This window comes from Mangifera indica, chromosome 17 (assembly GCF_011075055.1).
Source record: "Mangifera indica cultivar Alphonso chromosome 17, CATAS_Mindica_2.1, whole genome shotgun sequence".
Taxonomy (NCBI): domain Eukaryota; kingdom Viridiplantae; phylum Streptophyta; class Magnoliopsida; order Sapindales; family Anacardiaceae; genus Mangifera; species Mangifera indica.
The window spans coordinates 7,457,940-7,479,252 of NC_058153.1; the positions used below are offsets into that span (position 1 = coordinate 7,457,940).

Below are 21,313 nucleotides of genomic sequence, written 5' to 3' on the forward strand. Positions count from 1 at the left end.
GAAGTGCTACTTTATCTTGAGCATTAATGCATGATAAAGAAAACTTCCATTTCAACATCAATGATTAAACATAATTAAGTAAATACCATTAAATAATAAATCTTCAAAAATCAACCGGAAGCATCAAAATATGTTAAAAAATAATTTGGTTAAAGGTTTTTCTTTTTTTTAAAATATTTATCAAATTATCAAAATCTTTATGCCATCAAACTAGGTTAAAACAAAAATTTGACACTCTAGCCACGTGACATTCTCTCGGGATATTGTAGTTCATAATATGTGTGAACTTGTCCTAATACCTCTTTGTGGATGTAAATCTATGGGCTCTCCCATAATACCTCTCTATAGGTGAATTTAATGAAAAATATGTATTTTTTATGGGTATATAGCATATGTCACAGGTGGCCCTTATAACACATGTTGATTTTATTGGTAGGTGAAAGTTCCGAATATGTTATTAAGGGTGACTTAGAATCTCTCCACCTACGAGATCTCTATGTCCCGCAATATATCTAGGGGATCTCTATTTTCAACATGTGTTTTATAAGATCTTTGTGTCTAAAATCTAATCACCTTAATGCTTGAAAAATATGAAAATTGTGTCTCAGTCATTTATCTAATCATATAATCAATCATATGTTTTCTTCTAAATTCATGATCTCGAGTCCATCTAAAATTTATCTCATGCTCATACTCATTTTCACCAATTATATTCATGTTCATGCTCAACTAGATGATCTCATTTTAAAATTATAAAATTAATCATAATCGGAACTTTCACCTACCAATAGCTTACATTTTCATATGATACACTATAAGTACAATTTACCTTTAGACGAGCCACTTAAAATTACTTGTGGTTATCTACTATGAGCAGTGTTTCTACATTTACATTCATAAACATTATACAATTCAAATAATAATAATAATAAAATGTCATATATTCTAAAAGTTAAAGGTTCTAACAAATTATTGCTTATAGCTTCTAATATATTTTGAACTCTTAATAATAATTTTACCCTAGGGTCTAGAATAATAGTTGCACCAAATAATATGGGTGTTTCTTTCTAATATTTTTTAACTTTTATCTTCCATATGTCTTGCAATATCTATAAAAACTTTGTGAAACTTATAATCTTTAAAAATGAATTTTTCATCAGAGAATATAAAATTAAAGTAGTTGTTGAATAATGTACAACCAAGCATTTATCAGCTAACATGTTAGACCCCTAAATGTTTTGATAATGATAAAAACAAAGTTAGAGTGTCTAATATTATTTAAGGAATGTCTTAAAACATTACTAAATAAACAAAATTTGACGATGCAAGTACAGACATGATGCATGACTATGCATGCTTAATGCACGCCTGTGCATAGAACAAAATCAACTTATGCATGAAGATGAACAAGAACATGCACATCCTCATACACAGCTCTATGTTTTTGGCCTTCTTTAGATGGGACATGAACATCGTGCTTCAAAGAATTGCCTGTGTATTCCCGTTTTCAAGCCACTCTTGTGGAAGAGGTTATTGTGTGTTCTCTCTATTCGAATTCAAGTTGGAGTCAATGCAGGCAAAAGTCAAAGTTTTATGCACACCCGTGCATGGTCATAAAGGAAGACTCATAGGCAAAGTCTCTCAGACACACTCATCAGGCAAAGTCAAAGTCAAGTCAAGATTATCTAAGTCAAAGGTGAAGGCATGCTTGTGCACTAGAATGATGCATGTCATGCATCCTCAATAAAGAAAAGTCATTAGACTTCCTTGTATGTAAAATAGTTATGCACTATGAAGAAGTCAAAGGCAAAGTCAATGCACACCAGTGACAAGGCCACGTACGTTTGTGTGTAGGAAAAATTCTAGTTGTTCAAGACATCATCCGTGCTCACCATTCATGGCTCTAGAATTATGTAAAACTTATGCATGTAAAACAATGAACGATTGTGCATAGGACATGCACACTCATGCAGGTGTTTGTCATGAGAAGAAAAATTGACTATTGGGGATTTGACCAAGGTTAACTTCTTCTAAAAAGAAGATTTCTTGGTTAGGCATAATCATGCATTAAGCAAACATGTCATGCATAGTTGTATGTCAAGAGAAATGTGCCCCTTTGGTTATAAATATGTATCAAACAACTTTTTCAATATTTCTAACACAATATGTCTATAAAGAAGATTTTTGGGTCAAAAACAACATGTATTAAACAAGCACGCCTTTGCATCATCATATTTCAAGAGAAATTCATCTCTTTCAAATGCTAATAGATGCAATTCTCTATCCAACGACTCTTTCAACATTTTCAACACTATATGCCTATAATTTGAAGTGATTTTAAGTTGGAATGGTTAGAAACAATATTAAATTAATCTATAATTGTTTTCCTCTCCTCTAATAAAGTTTCTATTTTCTCACTAAGCTTGAATTAACATTTTTAAGAGAGTCATTGTACTTAATTTGTGTATTGAGCTTTTGAGAGGCATTTCCACATTTATATACTTGTATTTAAACTCTTTGTGCATGAAATCTTGAATCAACTATTGTATTGGGTGAAATTATGGTCAAACTAATAAAAATTTTCATTGGTTTAGTAGAACTTTAAATCGGTTGTTAAAGGAAGTGGACATAAGAGGCATGGTAGTTGAATCGTATATCGTATCATGCATTGAAAACATAATTTTATATATTGTGTATCGAGTATTATATTATATTGTATGATACAACTTTTAAGAAATAAAATAATAAAATATTAATAAAATAATAAAAATAAACATGTCATCATTTTAGAAAATATCACGAACACCTATAAAAATTTAAAATTTCTCATGTACATCATTACTATATCACCATTTTATCTAAAAAGTATGTCGATCCGTATTAGTAATACATATCGTATTATATGATACATATTATATTGTATAATACGTTCAGTGTATCATATTAATTACGTATACTTTATGATATGTAATATTTTTTATATGTATTGTATCGTATCATAGGATACGTATCATATATCATAAAATATTAATAACTATGCTATAAGATTTAACAAAGAAAACTTTCAAACCACTATAAACATTAAGCACTTCTAACCTTTCTTTTTAATTTTCGTTCATATTTTTATTGTGTTCTTAATTCTTAATGCGTGCTTCAAAATTTTAAAAGATGTTATTCACCTCCTCCAAGATCACATTTGCCTTTTCACGGGGACAACGGCCGGTCCGTCTGTTGCGTCCAAGGTGGACTAAATGAAGATGAATTTATTCAATTCAACAAAGTTTTAGGTTATTCGCCTCTGACGTTTGTCAAGGTGGTACACCTGCACAACATCGCGCCTACCTACATAGGTACCTTACTTTAGTTCCGATATAGGGACGGCGGACAGACCTTTAGATGTGTGTTTGGGGAAGTAGGCCTAATATTCTCTGCCCCGTATATAGATCAACCTCTCTTCGTAACCTTTTTATTTGTTTTTCTAATTCTGCCAGGTCATTATTTAGCTCATGTATTTAACTGTAGTAAACTAAATTATTTTATTTATTTTTTACATTTCTAAGAGTACTTCTAAAACAATAAGTCGGTGATGTATCCAACACGGACACTTGTTGACTTATTCAGACAAAATGCAAGGGTTCAACAGGCTTTGGGGAATGGAGAAATTAATTAAAATAGATACCAAATTTGTCATTTAAATCTTTTTCAGTAAGAGTTCTCAGTTTTTATCTTTTTAAGAAAATGACATTTTTCATTTTAAAAATACTCATCATCCTATTTCTTTTCATTTACAATAATTTTCACAGATTAATTTTCTTTTATATTTCAGAGTATATGGATTAAATTTAATTTTTCTATAATGAATAAGATTTAAAAATGAAAAATAGATTAATTTTCGATATAATAATTGATATTTTTATATTTTTATACATTTACAAAGTGATAGACATAACTAACACAAGATGTGTGGGTTGTGCCCTGTGAGAAAGGGTGCGCGTCCCTTCGAAACGATACAAAATGAGTGAAAGGGTGGGCGTTTTCTCAAAACTGTGCATTTTTTTTAGCGGGTGCGAAAATATACGAAAATGTAAAAGGGTGCATGAATCGCTGAAGGGGTGCGTGAAAGGGTGCGACACTTTTGAAAGGGTGCAGGTGCGTTATAGGGTACGACCACACTAAAGGGGTGCATGAAAGGGTGCGGGTGCGTTTAAGGGTGCGACAACGCTGAAAGGGTGTAGGTGCAGGTGCATGGAAGGGTGCGTGAAAGGGTGTGGCAATGCTAAAGGGGTGTGGGTGTGTGAAGGGGTGCGTGAAAGGGTGCAACAACACTGAATGGGTGCGTGAAAGGGTGCAACAATACTGAAGAGGTGCGTGAAACTATGAATGGGTGTCTGAAATTGTAAAGGGGTACGTGAAAATGTAAAGGGGTGTGTGAAAATGTGAAGGAGTATGTAAAAGTGTAAAGGGGTGCGTGAAAATATAAACGGGTGAGTAATAATAATAATAATAATATATAATATAATATAATATATATTTACATTTATAACGTATTATATATTATATTATTAATATATTATATATTATATATAAAGGGGTGCGTAAAAATGCGAAGGGATGTACCCATTTGCATTTCCCCAAATCCTTATATATATATATAAAAAATATATTATATTATTATATAAAAAATATATTATATATTATATTATTAATATAATTTATATAATATAATATATATTTTTTATGTTCCCACGCACCCCTTTTATAATCTACACACCCTTTTTATATTTTACGTATCTGTTTATATTTTGACGCACTATTTTCTATTTTCACGTATCATTTATATTTTTACGCACCTCTTTGTATTTTCAGGCGCCTGTTTGTATTTATACGGACCCATTTGTGTTTTCACACACCTGTTTTGTATTTTCATGCATCGATTTTGTATTTTTAAGCAACCGTTTGTATTTTTATGCCCCCTTGTTTGTATTTTTATGCACCCGTTTGTATTTTCACGCACCCGTTTATATTTTTACGTACCTACTTGTATTTTCGCACACCCCTTCAGCCTTGTTGCACCCTTTCACTTACCCGTTCAGGCTATGATGCATCTTTTCAAAGTGTCGCACCCTTTCACGCACTCTTTCAACGTTGCCGCACCCTTTCACGAGCTTCTTCAGAGGCTGACGCACCCCTTTCAGAAGCTGACACACCCTTTTAAGATTTCACGTACCCCTTTATGCATGCACGCACCCCTTAAGAGAATGACGCACCCTTTTACGATTTCATGTAGCCCTTCGGAGTTGAAACACCTTTTTACGATTTCACGCAATCCTTTACGATTTTGACGCACCCCTTTATGATTTCACGTACCTCTTTGGAGTTGACGCATGCCCTTCATATTTTCACGCACCCTTTTACAATTTCACATATTTTTGCACCCGCTCGAAAAAATGCATTGTTTTATGTTCATAATTTTGTAAAGGTATAAAAGGTATATAAATATCAATTATTACATCCTAAATTAATCTGTTTTTCATCTGTTAATCTTATTCATTACAGAAAAATTAAGCTTAATTTGTATATTCTGAAATATAAAAGCTTAATATGTAAAAACTGCTGTAAATGAAAAGAAATAAGATGAAATGTATTTTTGGAATAAAAAATACCATTTGCTTAAAAAGGTAAAAATTGAGAAATCTTGTCGAAAAAAGTTTAGGCGGTAAATTCGATGCCTATTTTAATTAATTTCCCTTGGGGAACTATATATATTATCTATACATTGATATATAACATACTATAATTTATTTTCATTATTCGTAGATGTATGTATTTTTTGAATAAATATATATAAGTTTGTACCAATTTACATATATTGCCTACAAGTTGTTGAGATACCTTAAAATAGAAGGAATGGCAATCGGAAGTCAATGAAAAGTTTATTTTCTCCTCAAGTTATTCTTAATTTTCTTTTTCTCTGCGCTTAAAAGTTATGGAGGCTCTACAGTTAATTTGTAGATCCTCTATAATTTCTTAATCCAGCGGCGGCTTGAAAATTTGATTCTTTATAATTTCTTAATCCAGCGGCGGCTTCAAAATTTGATTAAAGTACACGGCAGTGTTATTGACTTTTCATTGAAATGTGCTATAAAAGAAGAGAAGAAGAATCCTTCGAGGGAGAAAGAAAGATAGAAGTTAGGAGAAAATAATCAGAATTATGCCGAAGCTACCAACGGCAAATGTTATTGGTGGGACGAACAAGCCTGCAAATCTACTTACAACGCAAAGGGTAGTAATAATTTCCTTGTTCTTCACGGTGGGATCTTCATGCTTGCTTCTTTATCATTCGGCATATCCTTTCGAGTTCTTGCCTAGCTATGACAATCTTATATCACCATTCATCAAATCTCGGGTCTGTTTATGTATCCTCTCTGTGCTGTGATGATCTTTGGTTTATTGCATAATTTAAATTGTTTGTATATAGCATAACAATAAACGTGTGTTCATAGAATAATTACATTGCTCAGTCAAAGGAATATGCAAAAGTTTAACTCCATCATATTAAGTTGTTTATATTCAGAATTTTACTTTCTGTTCTTATTTTTATCCTTTCCGTTTTCTAGTGTCCAAGGTCAATATAACCATTAGAGATATATTGAAGGAGAAAGAAAGGAAGAGAAACTTGGGGAAGAAAGAAAGTTTTATTCAATATAATTTCGAGACAAAAATTTCTAAAATATTTTAAGAAAAACGGCAACATACCCAAAATGTGGAAATAAAATAGTAATATTATTAGAAGATGCAGCGTAAGTTTTGGGTAATAAAAGAATTTAATTGGTCCATATGACATCCTAGCCTTACACCATGGCTTGTTTTAAACCACAAAATTGGTAGCCAGAGTAACATCAATCAATCATCGTCTTTGATTAACTAAAGTTAATCAAATATATCTACTTAACCAAAAAAAAAAAAAGTTTACTAAATATATATTAATTTGATTGTTCTTTTTGTCTTCAGCAAGCAAACCCTTCCGACTCTGAACTGGAAAAAGTTCTAGCGAAAGCTGCAATGAAAGACAAGACAGTGATCGTAACAACAATGAACCATGCATGGGCAGAGCCTAATTCTATATTTGATATATTTTTGGAGAGTTTTCTGATTGGAAATGGAACGCGTAAATTTTTAGATAATTTAGTGGTAGTTTCAATGGATGCAAAGGCACATGCTCGTTGCGAATCCATTCATACTCATTGTTATGCTCTCATCACTACTGGCTTTGATTTTTCCAATACTGAAGCTTATTTCATGACCCCAATTTACTTCGAAATGATGTGGATCAGGACTCGCCTTTTGGCTACTATCGTCCAGATGGGCTACAACTTTGTATTCACGGTATGCTCTACCACTAATTATTTTGTCTTTTTTTAATTCTTAATTATTTTATAGTCTAATGTATATAATCTATCTTCACTAAAATTTAGTTTGGTTGATAAAAAACCAATTAATGACAAGGGTAAATTTTGTGGCAAAAGTTTGAAGGGTTTGATATTAACAAAAATTATAGGGATATTTAAATGGTTTACAGTGTTTAGTTATTTAATTTAGAGTGTGTAGTTGATTTCCCAGTTTAAGCATCTTAAAATGGAGAAGAGTAAAAATGAAAGAAGAGAAAAGCTTGTAGTTTAATTTGTTGACTTTATGACATGTGCGCATATGATTGGTTAAAGACTATTTTAGTCCCAACGTGCACGTTTGGTATTGAGACATACTCGTACGTTCTAAGCAATACAACTTTAGCCTAAAAAAGTAGGCACTCATGTGGCTTATTTTTGGTCAACTCTAACTTTTTGAACAATTTAATTTGGTGTGATCATGTGATAGAATCACAGCATTCATTTTAGGAGTGAATTATTTTCCCACTCAAGGTTTAGCTTAAAACACTTTTCTATCCCTTAATTGCATAAATTACACTTAATCATCCAAAATTAAACTTTGTCTTAGTTCTAACAGGGTACAAGGTTTATAGTTACTATATAACCCTTGTTATTTGACACAACCAATTACTTGGGAATTGGCAATGACGAAAGGGTGATTACGACTTTCCACCATAATCATGTCTGCAACCATTATAACATCAAATATCGAAAACCTTTTTTCCTAAATTTTCACCTTGAAAAGGTCTCTTTCCCAATCTTCATGACCTCCAACTTCTAATTCACCATCTCTTCGAGCAATCCAATGACAAAATTAGTGTTTCTTCAAACAACAAAAATTATCCAAAATTTGTTCTAATGTCATTTCTTCAGACACCCAAAATCACCTCAGTAATAAGAATTCTAATCTCAAAACTCATAAAACTTAGAAAAAAGTCATTCAAACTTTGAATATCCACATGTACAAAATTTTCAATAAGTTTCTAGCTCTAGACAAAAATGATGTTGTCATCGTCACAATCTCCTTCATTCAATAAAAAGGTTGATTGAAGAGAAAGATCGGTCTAGATGAACTAAAGGATGAGAGATATCCACTTTTAGATTATACTTGGAAAGCCTAATAACAAAAGGATTTCTTCGTATTGAAGATTTTGATAAAGCTTTCTTTTTAAGGCAAGGAAATAGCCTGTAAGTTTATTAATTTTCTTCACACCATGGTTTTAGACGATCCTAAGCTTAAATACAAGAACAAATAAACAAATTTACCTAAACTTAAGGCAACCAACGTCTAGTGATCCCTTAAGTTCAACAACTTCCTATCCTAAACTTGAGGACTACTTAAAACCTATTCAACAACAACTACTACAGCTAATCGTGAGATATTTACTCACTTATTTGACTATTCATAAAATAACTAACTAACAATTATGTAAAACTCAGCTATGCCACCTACAACCATACAGTCATGCCATGTAGTCTCGGTATCACACATTCTGGACGTGCATCCTGCTTGACCTTCTTAATGTATCATTGCCCTCCCCTTGAAGTGGTACCTTATCCTCATGGTTCAGATTGAGGAACTGATCTTTTAGCTGCCTTGTATTCTCCCATGTTGCATCCTCTTTTGGAAGATTCTTCCATTGTACCAAGCTTTCTTCCATCCATCCGGACCCTCTTCGAACCTAGTGTGTGTCCAAAACAGCCTCAGGAACTACTATGACCTTGCCATCATCCTTCATTGTTGGTAATTCAGAATTAACAGGGTGGTCATTTCCTACATACTTCTTGAGCATAGAGACATGGAAGATAGGATGTATACGGGCTCCCTCTGGCAACTTGAGCTTATAAGCAATTTTTCCAATCTTTTCCTCTACCTGATAAGGCCCGAAGTACCTATTGGCTAGCTTTTGATGAGCCTATTTATAAACGTTGTGCTGCCTATAAGGTTGCAATTTAAGCAATACCAAATCCCCTTGCTGAAACTTGACTTTTCTCCTCTTCAAATCTGTCATTTGCTTCATTCTATTAACCGCCACCTGTAAATGAGATTTAAGCTGCTTAAGGATGTTGTCCCAAGCTCCTAAGGACTCGTCCACTTCATTGATAGGTGTTGTGCTAATTGAGTAGTATGGAATGGTTGGTGGTGTTCTCCCATAGAGAGCTTGAAAGGGGGTCATTCCAATTGAGCTGTGGAAAGTGGTATTATACCAAAATTCAGCCCAAGGAAGATAAGCACTCCATCTTTTCTGTTGTTGTGACACATAACAATGCAAGTATTGCTCCAAACACCGATTTACCACTCCGTTTTATTTGTCTGTTTGAGGATGGTAGGATGTACTCATGTGAAGCTTGGTTCCTGATAGTTTGAAGAATTCTTGCCAAAAAAAACTAATAAAGGTAGGGTCCCTATCAGTTATAATTGATTTTGGCATCCCATGAAGCTTTACCAAACCCTCTACAAACTTGTCTACAACCATTTTCGTAGTATACGGATGTGATAGAGGTAAGAAGTGAGCAAACTTACTCAGTCGATCCACAATGACCATTATCGTGTTTTTCCCTTAAGAGATAGAAAGTCCTTCCATGAAATCCATGGTTATATCATCCCATACTTGACAAGGTATAGGCAATGGTTGCATGAGCCTGACTGATGATAGTGTTTCCGTCTTGTTTTTCTGGCAAACTACACAAGCAGCAACATATTTTTGGATCGACCGATACATGCCTGACTAATACAATTGTTGTGCCAAGCGCTTGAACATCCTTAATACCCTAGAATGACCTCTATAAGGGGTGTTATGAAATTTATGAAGAAGCTTTGGCACAATTAGAGAGTCCGACAGAATGACAACTCGATTTTTGTAGTAAATCAACCCATTTTGCCATGCATAAGGAGTTCCAGGTTTCTTTATAGCTTGCTGGCCTATCCGCACCATATAAGGATGTTGTTTTGCTTCATCCATATTCTCATCCCACAAAGAAGCATGTGAAGCATACAAAGTATTAAGGCTGGGACTTTCTAACCTTCTTGATAAAGCATCTGTGGCTGAATTCTCCTTCTCAGGCTTGTATGAAATCTCGTAGTCATACCCAAGGAGCTTAGACACTCATTTTTCCTGCTAAAAAATGGTGATCCGCTGCTCTAATAAATACTTAAGGCTCATTTGATCAGTTTGGATGTAAAATTTAAGTGCAAGAAGATATGGCCTCTATATTTTGATTGCTTGCACAATGGCTAGCATTTCCTTCATGGAAATGGACCAGGCTTGCTTTGTAGCTCCTAATGCTCGACTCATGTAAGCTATGGGTTTCCCTTGTTGACTAAGGACTGCTCCAATGCCTCTCTTTGATGTGTCTATTTCTATAATAAAGGGAATATCAAAATTTGGCATAACCAAGGTTGGGGTTGACACCATCAGTTGTTTCAACACTTTAAATGCGTCTTTGGCCTCTTTGGTCCATGAAAATTTACCTTTTTTTAGTAGGTTGGTCATGGGACGAGCTATGATTCCATAATTCTGCACGAACTTCCTGTAGTAACCAGTAAGACCTAAAAAACCATGTAATTCAGTTACATTAGTGGGTTCAGACCATTCAACCATAGCTTTTATCTTTTTTGAATCCACCTTTACCCTTTGCATCGAGACAATGTGACCTAAATATTCTATCTCTTACTGATCGAAAGCATATGTGCAGAGTTTGATAAAAAATTTATGGTGTCTCAAGATTTCAAGGATCTTTCAAATATGCTCAAGGTGTGTCGCCCAATCCACACTATAAATTAGGATGTCGTCGAAGAAAACTAACACAAATTTCCTTAAAAAGGGTCAAAAAATTGAATTCATAAGAGATTGAAAAGTTGAAAGAGCATTACATAGTCTGAAAGGCATGACCAAATATTCATAATGGCCATTGTGTGCGGAATGTTGTCTTATGAGTGTCAGTAGGATGAACTCGCACCTGGTGATAGCCGAACACCAAATTCAATTTAGTAAAATAAGTAGCTCCATGTAGTTCATCCAATATATCTTCCGCCATTGGAATTTGAAATCTGTCTTTGATAGTGATTACGTTAAGGGCCTGTAGTCAATGCAGAAACGCCATGTTCTATCCTTTTTCTTTACCAGCAGAATGGGTGAAGAAAAAGGACTAGTGCTAGTCCGGATTAATCCCATATTGAGCATATCCTGTACTTGTTTCTCTATCTCTATTTTCTGAAAATAGGCATATCTATAGCGTCTTACATTGATTGGCTTTGTCCTCTCCTTAAGGTTGATATGATGATCAATTTCATGTGAAGGAGGTAGTTGTTTAAATTCCTGGCACACATCCTCAAATTCTTGCAAGAGGGGTCATATCTCTATAGGAATTTCCTCTCCTACATCACACTATAAGCAAACTGCAAATAAAGAGTTCCCTTGTTTCACTTCTTTTGATAGAGTTTTGAGTTTAGTGGGTCGAATAGGCTTGCTGTCCATTCCCTCCAATTGATGAGGTTGGCCTTCCCATATGAAATCTATTATCATTCGTCTCCAGTCACACATGACCGTACCCAACTGATCTAGCCAATGAATTCCTAACACCATGTCTAATCTGATTAATGGTATGGAGTATAAGGTTAAGGTGAAGGGGATTCCCTGAAGCCATACTTTGACATTTTCGAACCTTCTTTGGCACTTAAGGGGTGCACCATTGGCTACCTTCACATTAAAAGGCTTAGTTGGCACTACTGGTAGTTGTAATAACTCTGCAATTCTTTTATTGATAAAGTTGTGTGTCGAACCACTATCAATAAGCACAACCAACTCATAGGAGCCGACCTTAGCTATGATCTTTATGGTAAGGGCATGAAGTGAGATTTCTAGGTCATCTTGTTCCTTCTCATCATCTGGGTTTCCTTCTAGTAACAAGAGTTATAGACCCTTACACTTGTACCCTGACATGAATTTATCATCACAGTTAAAGCAAAGTCCTTGTGCTCTTCGTTTTTGCATTTCTTCCCACGATATTCGCTTTATTGGTGAAGTTGGCTTAGGATTGGTAGAAGTCGTACTCCCTCCAACAGTAGTAGAGAATCGAGTCACCTTCCTTTGCTTGCTGAGTTGTTCATCTTTTATCCTGGCTAAGTTAATTGCTTCTTTAAAGGTCTTCAGTTTAAACATGCGAATTCCTTCAGCTATTTTGAACTTCAGTCTACCCATAAATGTTCCCACTAAAGCCTTTTGAGTCCACCCCTGAACTCTATTGCCCAATCTTTCAAATTCATGCTAGTAATCTCGTAAAGAGCCTATCTGACGAATCCTTGATAAAGATTCATCAAAATCCTCATAGTCAGTTAGTCCAAATCATGACCAAAATTCCTCAACGAAAATACTCCATGTGACTTCTTTTCCCTCCGCTTGATAGGTTCTGTACATCCACTGCCACCATTGGTCTGTTTCTTTCTCAAGATGAAATAAGGCCAAGGGCATTTTCTATGACTCTGTAGTGTTTTGAAACCTGAAAATTTTTCTGCCTTGTAGAGCCATTCAGTGGGGTCGTCTCTCGCAAACTTGGGAAACTCTAGTCTAACGAGCTTAGAAGAAAACATAGGACACTCTCCTTTGGCTTGCCCACGACCACTATTATTAGAAGAATACCCATTTCGATCAAAAGTTTGATTGGACTTGATTGCTGGTTGTGATTCCGTGACTTTCGTAAGTTTGCTAATCGGGACCTTTAACCGTTGAAGCTTCTCCTTGAACCCCAACTCTAAACGAGTGAACCCATCCTACAAACTACTCACGCTGGACTCTAGATTTTCAACTCGTTCTTTATTGGTTGTCATTGGAACCTTAGCTCGGATACCAAGTTGATAAAGCTTTCTTTTTAAGGCAAGGAAATAGCCTGTAAGTTTATTAATTTTCTTCACACCCTAGTGTTAGACGATCCCAAGTTTAAATACAAGAACAAATAAACAAATTTACCTAAACTTAAGGCCACCAACGTCTAGTGATTCCTTAAGTTCAGCAACTTCCTATCCTAAACTTAAGGACTACTCAAAACCTATTCAACAGCAACAACTACAACTAATCGTGAGATATTTACTCACTTATTTGATTGTTCATAAAATAACTAACTAACAATTACGTAAAACGCAGCTACGCCACCTATAACCATATAGTCATGCCACGTAGTCCCGGTATCGCGCATTCTGGATGTGTATCCTGGTTGACCTTCTTAACGTATCAGATTTTTGCCTATCCATTTTCAAATAAGAAGCGATTGTCAATAAAGTTTTATGTTAGTAATACTAAAGAAGAATACATAATATATAATAATCAAATTAAATTACAAACGTGTTCAAAAATTAAAAAAACTAACTTCAGGAGCTAGAGCAAGAGAACCTTCAATATAAAAAGTAGAAGACTGATAAAGAAAATTTAGAACAAACTATGGTTGGAAGTTAAGACCTTGTGTAACACATTGTTTCCTTATAAAAACTGCCTTTGCCATTTGGGTGCACAAGAATTTGAACAACATCTATTTCCTAGGATATAACAAATAGTAAGAGGGGTATTACTCTTCTATATCGATGAACTGAATCAAGTAAGAACTCTAATATAGGAAAACCTAAAGACAACTAAATGACATAGAGAGACTTTCGAGATAAAAAAGAAATTAAGATAGCTTTCAAAAAATTTTGTATGTGCAAATGAGAGGAGAAACCTCTTTTTATACTAATAAAAAAAGGGTCAAGACATTGAATTTTATTATCAATCTTAACCTTTCATCTTTCAAATACTTAACCTTCATCTTATTTAAATTTCATTCATGAACGAATTCAAAAAATCGAGACAAAAGACACAATGATGGAGTTTGTTAGTCAATGCTACATAGGATACATAACTATTACCCTTTGAACATTATCTTATGAAAGTATGTTCACTGTATTGACTAATTAGTAAACAATATGTCATTGCACTAGTTTTTCATTTATGCAAATGATGAAATACTTCACATAAAAACCCTCTTTGACATGATTCAGTTCTCATTATAATGTTCATTTTAGCCATGAACGCATTGAAGGATCTCTATAGGCTTGAAATTAATGTTTACAGTGGACATATAAGAGCCAAAACAACAAAAATTGGATCCTATTGAATCTTAGGATCAAAGATGGCATTATAAATATATTAAAATCAAGATCCCTGACCATAATAATATTTGGAGGCTTTACCAACATTTTTTCATATGAGGCACCAAGAAAGTCACACATTGTTGGCGAAGTCATCAGGGACACACACGAGTGCTAGTTCGTGTTAGATCAAGTGAAATATAAGTACATGTAGAGAGAGCGAGAAGAAAAAAATTCTACTTTTGTTTTATGAAAAACGGATGTCTAAAATTATGGAATATGTGTTTAATTGATATTAAACACTTAACCCTAATCATGTTTTACAAATATCACGTCAAACCCTCAACTTTTGGTTATTATATTGGTCCTTAAATGTTTGAAATCTTACATTTTAGGTCCAACAATAAGTCAAATCCATCTAGTTTGGATTGGACTCATATAAGTTATATAACTCATTAATAGATATCAAAATCATCACAATTGACACTAATGACAACATCTAAGGTTATTTCTAGTTTTGTTTATGTTGTTTCTTTGCCAATCGATAAAGGCGTGATCATAGAGTTTCAATCTATGGGCCTTAATTGATAGACTATCTGTGTCTTATAAGTTCTAAGTTAATCAACAGACATGTGTCCTAGTAATTCTCTCTTTATCTAAGAATATTAATCGATAAATTATACCCTATCTATATGTATGCCTATGTCATGAGTACTTTCTCAAGTCAGTCCAAAATCTCACAAATTTATGTCCCATGGGTATCACTCATCATAAATCTCAAGGGATTATCTAGTCCCTAATGACACCCAATCACTAAGAACTATCTTAGTTGTCAATTTAGTTTCTTTTCTTCTCTATTGTTGTTTATCTATCAATTTTATGTCTTCAATTCAACTTTCCATCCTTAAGCCACTTTTCGATACCTCAATAGGCCTTAATTCTTTTTAGAAATTATTCGATATCATGTAATATGCAACCATCCATAGCTTTGTCAAGGGTATGCGCTATTCCTCTGTGCATGGTTGTGAGCACAACCACATAAGTTCTCATGTACACTCATATTCAAGGCTTTACAAGTATACATGTCTTGTTATTCAAACATCCTTTTGTATACTATTCATCATCGTCCTCTCTTCTTTATGTAACCCTAAAGGCATTATCATAATTTCATCTAATCGTGCATGGTTGTATCTTAGTATACGAGTGTACATGATGCTGATGAATTAATCTTAGGTTATGAATGGCTATGCATCTTGGTCATACATTCTTCCACTAGATGATTTTTAGTTTTGGGAATCAATGTATAAACATGCACGTGATAGTGCACAAACATACATCATTACATAATCTTATGATTCTAGCCCATGCACGATCATTACCATGCATGGTGTAGTCATACATGATGTCCTAGAATCTAAATTCTAAGGCATTCTTACTTGAAATTCACTATCTTTTCAATCTCTAATTCTATCTCAATGTGTCAAGGATTACAATACAAGAACACCATCAGTCCCTCTAACAACTCTTAGTTTACAATTTAATCTAACTTATACCAATTATATAGTCAACTAACATCCTCCCTAAGTCATTCAACCAAGCAAAGACTACACAAGTCAAGATGGTACCTTTCAACAACAATAAACCTTTAATCAAGAATCATGCAATGTTTAGAAAGCATTAAAAACAATTAAACTCATCAGCAACACATTTTTGGATCTGTCTATGCATAACATATCAAGGTCTATAGTCTTTATCATTCAGTAAATCATATACACAGATTATCTATTCGTATCATTCATCTAAAAAGTTTGCTAGAACTTTTAATCAACAAAAAGTAGGATTGACTCTTATTTACCTAGACACCAAGCAAGCCAATTTCAAATTGTTGCTTTTTCTCTCTCTATTAGATGTCAAAACCTTCACTCATGTCAAGATTCTTTGCTCTAGTGGTCAAACGACTCTCTCTCAATCATCCATTTTCTTTTTGGTTTAATGAAAATAAGGCAATTAGGGTTTTCGGGGAAAGATTTTTTTGTGCGTGTGTGTGTGTTTTTATATATATCCCATGAATCCTTTTTTTTTTCAAAATTTATCCTTAAATATGACTCATATACAAATGTGATACATAGTCATACATCATAAGGATGCACAAGTGCACATCCCTTAAGTTAGTAAACATGGTCATCCCCATAACCTAACCATATGGTGGATCGATGTACGAGCATGCATTACCCTTGCACAATCATACCTTAGGCTAAATTCTTAATCTAATTCTAAACATGGTCATTCTCAACCCGTATTCGAATACCATTTATTGGAAAATGACTAAAATACCTCTAAAGTGTACCTAAGAGTATTGTATGGTTGTGCTTCTTTCTCACATAGTCGATCTCTTTAAGAGCAACCTATATTACTTCACTCAAAATCTTGACACATAAGAATCATTAAAAGCTTTTCTAGACCTTCTTCCTTGTAGACATCAATGTTTCATTTAATCATGGAAATGGATTAATGATAATTCTCATAATGACCTATCTAAGTCTTTACAATTAAGTTGTTTCTTTAAACCTAAATCTTGGGATCTTCAATCAAATAGGTTAAGTTTTCATTATATGAACTTTTTATTTAATCCTTTGGTTAGAGGATCCTTAAAGTATCTATTGGCTTCATATGGTCAATAATCGTATTATTTCAATAGTTTATGTTTACATTTTCCATTATAAAGATTGTTCTATGCTCTTCCAACTACAGATTGACTATCACAATGATTGCAAATTATTAGCACATGGTTTGGCCACTTTAGGATATCCTCTATGAATTTGCATAGCCATTCAGCCTCTTCACCACACTTATCCAAAGCAATCTAGCTATAACAATCTATTTATAGGATTTTCATGATACATGTGCACCTCCTAGTGTGAACACATGTGCACTAATAGGTTTTTACTCTTTTATATCATATGTCCAATTTACAACATTGTATCCTTCTTTTATGTTGATACGAATGCATTGGTAAGAAATCCCGACACATAAGTATTTATAGGAAAGTTTCACTTAATGCATCCCCTTAGAATGAATCTCATGTAATATTCCTTGAATCTCTTTAACTTGATTGATGATAGCTTCGGAGTCCACCATCTTATTATTTAGAAATAATCTCACAATAAACTTTTTGGATTCGACATCCTCAATTTTATATTTATGATCTAGAGACTCCAAAAATTCATTCATTGTTTTCTTTGAAACCCAAACATTGCACATTGAATCTATCAATCCGTTTATAACATAATTTCAACCAAAAAAATAAAAAATAAAAATATTTCCAAGCATCAAAAGCATTTATAACATGAGCATCATTTTCTTCTTTGAGCTTAAATGCATCCTTAATAATAGTAATAAAAAAAAACTTGCAAGATTAAGGTGGTCAAACAAAATAACATTTTTCTACCACCTCTTGAAATTCATCCCATTGAACTTTTCTAGTATCTTCACATTGTTCATGTAAAACGAAATCATTGCTACATGAGATGGTGTGGTAGCCACAACTTGAGTCAGCATATTAAAGGGGTTGATCTAGATGTCATATTTTTATCTTTTTGAGAACACCAAACCAAATTTTATAATTGTGTCACAACTGGTCTCAGATAAACCCAATCTCTTCAAACATAATTTCTCTAAATTGTACCATTTGAATTTCACCATCACCATTTAATAGCATTACAATACATAGACGAAAACCTTTGAGAATATTAAAAATCTATGCATTTTCACTAACAAATTAATAGAAAAATTGATGATGATACAAATATGGTAATTAATAATACGCACACACACAAAAAATAGAGTTAAAATACAAACATGCTAAAATAAAAATAATGATAATATTTTGCATACTTATTTTGAGTACATACTTGATATATTTCATTAAGTGATTAAATAATTTTAAATTCAAGATGAAATAATATTCAATTACATAATGACACATTATACATGTACTTAAAAATAGGTACGTATAGTATTACTCAAAAAATAATACCGACTTCAGGATTGAGAGTAGGAGAACCTTCAATATGATTGACAAAAACTAAAAATGAAAATTTAGAACAAACAAATGTTGAAAATTGAAGCATGTGTAACACAGTTTCCTTAAAGCAAAGTTTCGTTAAAATGAATTCATCTCTTTCACTCGGGTGCATAAGGATTTAAATAGTGTTTTATTCAAAGATACAACAACGTAGAATAACTAGAGAGACACTACTCTTCTATTATGATGAATTCCAACTCAAGAAAACTTAAGAACACTAAAAAAAGCCTAGAGAGAGATTTTGGAGTTTAAAAAAAAACAGAAATTAGATAGCTCTCAAAAATTCTGTGTGTCCAAATCGGAAGAAGAGCCCTTTTTTATACTTATAAAGGGGACAAGACATTGAATTAACGTTAACCTCTTGCCTATCAACTTTTGTACTTTCCATCTGTCAAATTCTTAACCTTTCTTAATTAAACTTCATTCAATTTTTCTATTAGTAGCATGGAACTCATTCTTTCGAGTTTGTCAATAGAGAAAAATTACCACATGGTAGATTTTAGTTTAACTGAACCCTAGGATTTTGAATGAAAATCTAGATTCGGCGCCCCCTCATCGTCTGTATTGAGTATCGAGGAAGCACCCGTGATGATATATGTCATTTCATCTTCTTGTGAAAGAAGATCTACTATTAGGGGATCTTCTGTTATCTCCCAACCTTTTGCTATCGTTCAATATCCATCACTATCGTAGGAAGACAATATCAGTCATTATTTGAATGATCGGACTCTCATCGTACACCTCCAAAACCTCCACAGCCATGGCTGAAATCTGATTTGTTTCTCTTAAGGGTTTCAACGAATGCAAATTGTCATTACATGACATTATTTTGTTGCAATACATCATGAAATTCTACTTTAATGTTGCTTGTTGTCTTCTTAAATCTTTTGATGTTACAGTTATATATAAAATTAATTGTCACCTATGATGAGTAGAGGCTGATAAAGTCACTTAAAGTTCTTTTCATACAACTGTATTTGTATTAATGTTATTTCATTTAGCCCCAATAAAATAATTCCTGATTGTTAAACTTCTATTTTAAGATAATTAATAGTCTTGTTTGCGTCAAACAGGATGCTGACATTGTTTGGCTTCAAGATCCATTTCCACATTTTTACCCAGATGCAGATTTCCAAATTGCATGCGATAACTTCAAAGGCAACCCATCCGATTTACACAATTCGCCAAATGGAGGATTTATCCATGTTAAAACAAACAACAAAACAATTGAATTTTATAAGTTTTGGTACTCTTCTAGATTAACATATCCAGGTTTGAATGAACAAGATGTCCTCAATAAGATCAAATTTAACCCACGCGTTACCGAGATTGGAGTCGCAATTAAATTTCTGGATACAAAATATTTTGGTGGATTTTGTCAGCACGGTGAAGATTTTAACCTTGTTTCCACCATGCATGCAAATTGTTGTTTTGGTCTACAGAGCAAAATTCGAGATCTTAATCTTGTTCTTGAGGATTGGAGAAGGTTTATGCGGTTGGCTCCTGATAAGAAAGCACAAAATCAGATTTCTTGGAGCGTTCCCAAAAATTGCAGGTATTTATTTATACTTTTTTTACAATTGTCAACCCTTGATATATATATATATATATATATATATATATATTTTTACCTGCAAAATCACTTAGAATTAAACCTGCCCAATTCTTTGACGAAATATTAAAAAAAAGAACTTAAAAATATCAAGCACTCTCTTACAAAATTATGAAAAACCTCTATTAGATGTGTTTTTAATATTTTATGAATGAAGTGAATGAGTTAATATAAAGCAGTCTTATAGGAGGGAATTCTGCACTATCCCATATTTGTTTTGTTTATTTTAATAATTTTTAAATAAATTACACCTATAGCACGATATTAGTATTAAATTTCACACTTACAAAATATATATATATATATATATATATATATATGCATGCTCGACTACCAATTGCTTGACTACCAATTATGTATGGAGATTACTGCATATTATTCTGCATGTTCACTGTTACTCAGATATTTAATATATATATATATATATATATATATCCGTCTACATTAATTATTTTGTATAAAGAATTTGTTGTATTTTATGGGAAGGTTATATAATTTGTTGATCATTTCTATACAAAGTTTTAAGGTTTTTCAGTTCTAAATTATTTATTTTTTCCTGTAAACAGTATCAGAGACTTCCATCCTCCTCCTTCTCCTCCTCCGCCTCCTCAGATGAATGCTTGAGATGGCAATAATCAGACGTCATAACTTTAAGTTCTTTTCGCCTGTTGGATGAATCAACAATAAATTAAACTTGTGTTTATTATTATTGTCAGTACTTCTTCTATTTGTCAACATAAAATTTGTCTCGTTTCTACTATTTTGAACCGTGCATTAGAATTTTGAATTCCTAATTTTGAAATAAATCAATTAGTGTTGTGTTCAATGTCTGCTTTATATATAAGTCATGCAAAAACCACCTTCCAAAGGCCAATCCTTTTTTAATGTAATTGTTTTAGTTATATATTCTTTTACGCCATTTATTTAATTGTTTTTTTTTTTTTTGGAATTTAAAATGTCAAATTCAAAACTGTTCTGTGTTTTTTTAATAAATTTCACCTTTTTTCTCATTAAAACAACGCTCATGTACTTAAAATATGTAACATAATTCAAGCAAATTAAAATACATGACT

General features: G+C 33.1%; 1 protein-coding gene across 2 annotated transcripts; it reads left to right on the top strand.

Annotated features, from left to right (window-relative positions):
- The first annotated feature begins 5,967 nt into the window (after positions 1-5,967).
- On the top strand, positions 5,968-21,066 carry LOC123200374 (uncharacterized protein At4g15970-like). 2 transcript variants are annotated; one of them, XM_044615545.1, is made up of 4 exons: positions 5,968-6,406; positions 7,012-7,386; positions 20,071-20,183; positions 20,807-21,066. In XM_044615545.1, exons 1-4 carry the CDS (start codon positions 6,212-6,214, stop codon positions 20,862-20,864), a joined length of 741 nt encoding a protein of 246 aa, XP_044471480.1. In that variant the 5' UTR covers positions 5,968-6,211; the 3' UTR covers positions 20,865-21,066. The 2 variants fall into 2 exon arrangements, with proteins under 2 accessions (XP_044471480.1, XP_044471479.1); XM_044615544.1 differs by having other exon boundaries at positions 5,969-6,406; positions 19,702-20,183.
- Positions 21,067-21,313: the final 247 nt, after the last annotated feature.